At 33.1% G+C, this 7359-nt stretch overlaps 1 protein-coding gene across 3 annotated transcripts; it reads right to left on the bottom strand.

Moving 5' to 3' along the window:
- Nucleotides 1–383: 383 nt before the first annotated feature.
- On the bottom strand, nucleotides 384–5488 carry LOC117929107 (protein LATERAL ROOT PRIMORDIUM 1-like). Of its 3 annotated transcripts, none has more exons than XM_034849319.1 (3): nucleotides 4647–5486; nucleotides 4151–4453; nucleotides 384–1061 (listed from the first exon to the last, which is right to left on the bottom strand). In XM_034849319.1, exons 1-3 carry the CDS (start codon nucleotides 5116–5118, stop codon nucleotides 1042–1044), a joined length of 795 nt encoding a protein of 264 aa, XP_034705210.1. In that variant the 5' UTR covers nucleotides 5119–5486; the 3' UTR covers nucleotides 384–1041. The 3 variants fall into 3 exon arrangements, with proteins under 3 accessions (XP_034705210.1, XP_034705207.1, XP_034705208.1); XM_034849316.1 differs by lacking the exon at nucleotides 384–1061 and adding an exon at nucleotides 1068–1232 and having other exon boundaries at nucleotides 4647–5488; XM_034849317.1 differs by lacking the exon at nucleotides 384–1061 and adding an exon at nucleotides 2210–2546 and having other exon boundaries at nucleotides 4647–5487.
- Nucleotides 5489–7359: the final 1871 nt, after the last annotated feature.

Raw genomic sequence — 7359 nt, 5'->3', positions numbered from 1 at the left:
GGAAGCAGATCTCCAAACTAAATATAACTAGGTCCTATATGTTTGGTGTCTGACATAGCACATTGACGAAGCAGAGTCCTTTATAAACATCAACCAATTCAGGTAAGCTCATGCATACTAGTTCTTGTTGTTGAGGGTTGAGAACTTGAGATGAAGAAACAGGCTCCTTTGGCTGTGAAATAACATTTTCATTTATATAAATATTTGCTATTCTCATCTATGTTAATGCAATATTGCTAAACATATCACAATTCCAAATTGATACAAAAAGGGCATAGATCAAGCTATTACTTGAATTTTCATCACTTGATGATCTATGAGATGGATGAGAACTTGGTACAAGTTCCCAGTATCAAATTGTAAATCAACAGGTTTCAGCAATGTACGGCTCCAAACAGAAATGATTTCAAAATTGTAATACTTCATATAATTTAAACAATGAGGAATGACATCAGAAATATATCTTTCAAATGTACAAAAATGCTGCAATGCTCCTTCGATTGCCAATGAAGAAGGTTTTAAGCTAATGATTATCAAATACTGAAGTTCTTGGCCTTTCTAACTGATCTTACAGTTTTCATGACCAAAACATTGAGAAAGAAAATCTTGGACGAGTAATCTAACAGCATTCTGAAGCTTCACCTTCTAGGACACCCTATAGGCTATAAGTATATAATGCAACTTCAGACAACTTACGGGATTTTCAAATTCATGTGCCACCACAGCATTATCATGGGCCTACTTCAATACTCCTGTAGACACTTTCATCAGCTTAAGAAGAAACAAAATGGCCCTTTAAGCTGTCAATGTAGAAATGTATCAGCTGCACTTCAGCAAACAGGGACCTTCCAGCAAGTAGCAAAATGATATGGGCACAATCTAGACAGACATAATATGTCACCTAATAAGCATGCCTTGGCTTTTCGGTTTGGTAGGGTTTCTGCAATGGCTGAAGAGCTCCTCCACTGAACTTGGTACCATCATCCTTTTAAGGCTACAAAACTTAGACCTGACTATGTGGTAGCTTTCTTCCAAGATCTATCAAAAACAATCTTGATCACCTGGCAAGAATCCAAAGCTAGATTATCATTTTCCTCTTTAGATAAAGTTACGATAAAACATTTTAGCTTAAAAAGAATTAACCTAAGTAAGAGGCTCCCATCCAGCATAGAAGCTGAATCATCTTAGAAACAGCTAATAGAAATAAGGAACATTATCTCGTCTGATTAGCCCTGTGCAATTAAAAGGCTCATGATCAAAGATGGGGCTCTGTTTTCATTAATCAAATTTGAAAGCTGGAAATACGGTCATGACAATAAAGTTCTTATCTTGGTTGTGACATATCATGTGATTAAGCCACTCAAATGACCATTAAAAGGATGGAACATATTCTCCCATAGCATGCCAAATATCTATATCAGAACCAAACCATACCAAAAGCAAAAGGTCATATTCACGAAATAAAAGGTTTAAATTTCCATTCTGCTTTTGACAAAGTGAGCATAAAGGGATACTTAAACTTCATCTTAAAAAGGTTGACCATGTCATGCGGTTAAAGAAGATGAAATGATAGTTTAATGAAAGAAACCGATTATTCTGATCATAGTAGTTAAAATACAATTTTGCATACCTTTGCAAGATTTCTGCCCTCTTTCACCATGAAAGAGGGCCTAATATATTGACACATCTGAAATATATTAGAAGGGTAGATATACATTTATGACACTTCACTCATCGTGTTTCTCTTTAAAAGAGGGTGTTTGATAAAACTTAACACTTATTACTTAATGACTTAAATTAACTTTAAATTAAATTATTTTTAAATTGACTTAAAACCTATTATTTAATTTTTACTTTAAGTGTTAAGGTTATTTGATAAAGTTAAATTTATTCTAAATCATTAAATTGACATATTTACCCTCATTAATTTTAATTAATATTTATATTTTCACTAATCTTGGGGCAATAAATTGATTTGTTAAGCATCCATATTTAAAGAAGCATAAGATAACTACAAAATTATTAACTATAAAAGATAAGTTGTAAATATAAAGTTATGGTTGTAAAATACAATCTCACTGAACATGGACAAATGAGGCAAAAGAGATTTGAGATTAAAAATAAGTTAACTATTTTAGCTTAATACTTAAAGTTATTTTTGACTTTAAGTTGTGATATTAAATTATTTTACCAAATATGTTTAATCTACTTAATGACTTAAATCAAGTTATTAAATCAAATTGAATCATTAAGTTGATTTACCAAATATCCTCTAAGTAAGTAACTTGGATGCATCAGGGCTAAAACTTCAAAAAGTAGTGATCTGAAGAAAAACAGTCCTAAAAAGCAAACAAATTTGTGTAGTTTCATGACAAATTATATTTGTAAAAAGCAAAAATGTATAAAATAATTAATAAAACAAAGTTCTGTAAATGAGCCAAGAAATAGAAACAACGGATAAATTCTAGACACATGCAGCTGCTTTATTGGATTCCAAAACCAATGCCATTATTATCCTTGCTACAAATATTCAAGAGCAGTTTTTCCTGTAGGCAAAATTGATTTGATAAGTGACATGAAATTAAGAAGATAAGTTCAATATACAGGCAGAAGAACGAGTTAATCAACATATTCAAAACTCATCCAAAAGAAATTAGAAGGAAAAAGCAAGTAAAAGAAGCATTGGAATCCTCCCAGTAGAAAGCACACAACTCATGCAATGGCTGGGTAATTGATGAATCATTGCACGCCAAAAAGTACTACATAAATTGAGACATTTTCATACAAATCCATCCTATCAATCACCTTGGACATTAAATTTGGTGAACAATATTGATGAATTTTAGAAACATCGCCAAAACACAGAATGTCTTGCCTGTACTTTTGGGTGATTCGTAAACCAAAAGGGCAGGAAAAAGAAAGAAGATTGGAGATGTGTTGATATGTGGTTGGAAACTTAGCAATGAAAATTTTCTGTATTCACTCGATGGCTCGAGCAAGAAAATCATGTGATATATATGAATGTAATGATCTCTACCATTGCCATTGTGGAGATGTAACAGATATTAAAGTGGATTGAAAAAGACGTGCTCTTTAGCAAAGAAAGAAAGTGATATTCCAACAACAATGTCATTCTTGCTTATGAAGCTTCATACTCATGCAACATACCATCATTGAGAATATAAAGCCTACAGGAAAAGATGCCAAAACTAGGAAGTTTATAACAATTTGGGTTGAAGCAGCTGTTCCAAGATTCCAAGTTTTTATTTTACAGCGCCTTCATGTCGATGAAATGAAAAAACAACAGAAAATCTCAGATCAAAGGGTGGCTTACAAAATGGAACAAGCCAAAAGCTGTCCTATACAGCATGAACATATGTTTAAAAAGTATTTGATTGATAAAAGAAAAACCAAGGTTAAACTTTCAAAAGTTTGTTGAAACCTTACCGCATTCCAAAGGCAAATTAATTCTGTGCAGATAACAAAATTTCAAACCAATGTGACATACCTTGTTGAACATGCCTCAAGAGACCAACAAAACAAAGGAAGTGGTGATGGTTGCTATGGTAAATATGTGCAAGCACTATGACATAAAAATTTAAAAAGAAACCATTACATTAACAATAGAAAATTAAGAACTAGGGCTGATCTATAATCTGCCTTCCAAAACTGAAATTAATGACAACGATGCTATCGGGCAAGGAAAAATCAAATTCAAATTACCCCCAAAAGAAACCCTAATAGAAGGTTCATAAGTTCATACCCCCGTGTCTCTCTTGTGTCCAAAAGCAAACCTAAATGATAACATTTCAACCAGTGGTTTTCATCTCTAAAAAAGCACAATCAATGACATGTGACAAAAAGTGGTAACTAAAAGAAAAGAATCGACAAGAAAGCACCTAGTGAAGCCCAGCATCACATTATAGAAATATCATCAATTCTGAGAAATTTTCAATCAGACCTCATTCCTATAGTGGCTACAAAATAATCATAAACACAAATATGATAAACTCAACATGAACAAGGTGAAAAACCCAAAAGAAAAAAAATAAAAAAATTAGAAGACGGAAAAAAGGATAAAGAGAGATCATTTGATAAAATTTGAGATCCCATAACAAGATTTAAACCATTGAGTTACAGTAGGGGATACCTCCCAGCAATCCTCTGCAACCAGAAGCATCATAAGCGTCAGCTTTGTGAAGAATTGGAGAAGAAGAATCCACATTCCTTCCACTAGCATTAGTTTCCAACTGTAGTTCTGAAATACATGGATAGCTACCCTTCTCATTAACCCCTTGATCATATAGAAACCCCTTAAATACATGCCCATTAATCTTCACCATTGCCTGATAAACATACTCATTTCGGCCATCCTCAATGGCCGTGACCCGGATGCACCGAAACACCGCTGGTGCACGAACTTGCCGGGGCAAACTCTCCTTAAAGCTTGCATCTGCAATTAAAAAAACCCAATTCAATATTATCTCCCAATTCCATGATTGCACGCTAATTCGGCAGACTCATCATTTCCAAAAATTGACATCTAAAATTGAGAAACCCATGTCATTTTTAATATTCAATTCCATCGATTTACAGCCTTGAAAAAAGATGGTTGAATGGAACTTTCAGAAAGAGAGGTAGCAGACCTTGGTGAGTAGAAGTGGCATCAAAGCTCCTAGGAGTGTTAGGAAGAGAGGTAGAGGTATGAGATGCGGTTGCAGCCTGAGTTGAGCCGAGTCTCGGCCTTTTTGCAACAGCAGAGGAAGACCCAGAAGAGCCACCGCCGGCAACAAACGCTGCAACCGCCGCCTGACGCTCTCGGCGGCGAGCCGCGGGCACCCACGTGCTCTTGACGTGAGTAGCACAATCATAGCCACGACCCTTACAACAAGTTCTGCACATCCTATAATTGCAGTCCCGTTTAGCCTTGTTCCCGCAATCCACACACGCCCTCATGCTACCCTCACCATCCTCCAAATTCACCGAATCCCCATCATTATCTTCATCGTTTAAAGTATGTTTGGGCGGCAGCAGCGGTGCAGCGCAAGTCGTGGAGGTGGGGGTGGTGGCGAAGAGAGGAAAAACGCCGAGGCCGACGCCTAGAGCGGTGGTAAGCATGTTGGGGTTGGTGGGGAAGGTGTAGTTGAGGAGGTGGGTGGTGGTGGTGGAGGAGGGTGGGGGCGGCGGCCATACGAGGGGGGCGCCGGAGGGGGGTGAGTGCGGAAGAAGACGAGTCCTGGTGGTAGCCACAACTGCAGAGAGAGAGAAAATCTAAAAAGAGAGGATTGAGAGAGCAAGAATGTTTGATGAATTTGAGAGAGAGAGAGAGAGGTGTTATGTGTGAAGCGATGATGGGCCTGTGCAACTGGTGTTAAACAGTTCTGATGCTCAGAACACTGGATTTCTGGCCTCTACTCCCTCTCTCTCTCTCTCTCCCCCACTGCAATCATTTTCTCTGTACAGGAAATGCCCGTCTTTTCTCCCTCTCCTGCTTTCCATTTTTTAATATAATCCGAAGAGATCTATCACCTTTCCCTGTATAATTTTACTTCTCTCAACCCCTTCCAAATTGTTTTAGCATATTTTATTTTTTTTAAAAAAAATCCCTTGTGATAGTTATGGATCAAATACAAAAAAATTAAATTAAAAATATATATAAATAAAATTATAAATCCATCCTTATAAAAACACACAGGAGGAACTAGTACAATTAGACCCTTTAATTTATCATCATCCAAACACTACTCTAGTACAAATTTCACATTTTCCTTCTATTATAAGAGGGGGAAGTTCATTGATTGCTAACAAAAAGGCTTGGTGATAACCCAACTTGACAAACGGGAGAGAGATCAAATTGCACGGGAGATGGGTTCTAAGTAATCATCTACAAGTTATTCCACCCCTATTTAGATGATTGGTGGCATACTTTGATCTTCGGCTATAGCCATTTGTCGCCGGTGCACTAGGTTGATTAAGACTTGACCTTTTGAATCCGGCACCTACGCTCGACTCCTGTCTGCTGCAAGGTCTGGGAATGCTGCTAGGAGAGGTTTGGTTTTGAAAAAGAGTAAGAAAAGAAAAGAAAAAAGTTTTTAAAATATTTTTTTTTTAATTTTAAAAACAAAATATGAAAAGTGTCAAATATAATTAATATTAGTAAAAAATTATATATTTTAAATTATTTAATATTTATATAAAATAATTTAATAAGTGAAGTGAGTTTGAAATAAAATACAAAAATAATTTACTACTTTAAATTTATTTTTCATTTTATTTTACCTTTTATTTATTTTATATTTTTCCTCTCTATTTTATTTTCTTTGTATTTTTTCTTAAAATTTTTGGAAACTAAACATAGTCAAAATAATTCAATCAATTCATCATTTTTTTTTAATTTATTTTATGTTTTTTAATTTTAAAATAAAAATAGTAATTTTTATATAAACCTTCATTAAAAAGATAATAATTTGAAAAACTATTTTAAAAAAAATTAAGGTATTAAATTATTTTACTAGTTCAATTTTTTTTTTTTAAATTACTACTTCAAAATTTTAAAAAATGAAAGTGATTTTGAAAGATATATAAGGCATATTTATATTTTTATTCAAAATGTTTCATATGTAGAAATTTTTTTGTTGGGAAAAAAAATAAAAAAGAAAAAGAGTAGGAGGCTTACTTATCGATCTTTTTAATTTACAAAATACAAAACGTTGCCTCTCATATATCTAATTAGTAATTTAACAATACTTACATCCATTAATCCTATGGATATTATAAAAATTTAAAAGCATAAAATTGAGTTTGTATAAGAAGTATATTTTCTTGACTTCTATATTAATTTTTTAAAATTAATAAGCTCTTAGAACAAAATTAGCCAAGATGAACACTCTTATTAAACTTTTTTTTTAAAAAAAAATTGACTTCTTAAAACTCATTACAAGTAGAACCAATAACATCTCAATAGAGTTTATTAACACCTTAATTAAAAATAATAATTATTATTATAATTCATAAATTGTTTAAGCTTTTAAATTTTGTACTGATCTAAAAACTAATTAACATTTAAGAATGACAATGAAGCGGATTTGGGATGATGGTTTGGTAAGGGTTCCCATTTATTTAAGATAATTCACATTGCACCTAGTGAAAAAAAATTTAAACATGATGGGTATGCGAATTTCTCTTACTCAACCCATGCCACTAAATTGAACTTTTTTTAACAAAAATAAATTTTTAGAACATTTTAAAAAAAATTAAGTTTTGAAATTTTAATTATATTAAAAATAAATATATTTTTATAAATAATTAAAATATTTTAATTTTAAAATTATTTTATATGTATTGAAAATGACAAAAAAT

Source organism: Vitis riparia, chromosome 13, assembly GCF_004353265.1.
Source record: "Vitis riparia cultivar Riparia Gloire de Montpellier isolate 1030 chromosome 13, EGFV_Vit.rip_1.0, whole genome shotgun sequence".
NCBI classification, from domain to species: domain Eukaryota; kingdom Viridiplantae; phylum Streptophyta; class Magnoliopsida; order Vitales; family Vitaceae; genus Vitis; species Vitis riparia.
Note: the sequence above shows the minus strand (reverse complement) of the source record. Positions and strands in the feature narration are given on the sequence as shown.

Bases quoted from the DNA above. Each gene is read 5' to 3' on its own strand.
- LOC117929107 (XM_034849316.1), bottom strand. From the start codon at position 5,118: ATGCTTACCACCGCTCTAGGCGTCGGCCTCGGCGTTTTTCCTCTCTTC. The intron at 4,454-4,646 runs GTCTGCTACCTC...TTTTAATTGCAG, and splicing joins TGCCACTTCTACTCACCAAG to ATGCAAGCTTTAAGGAGAGT. The intron at 1,233-4,150 runs GTATCCCCTACT...TTAATTGCACAG, and splicing joins TTGCAGAGGATTGCTGGGAG to GGCTAATCAGACGAGATAAT.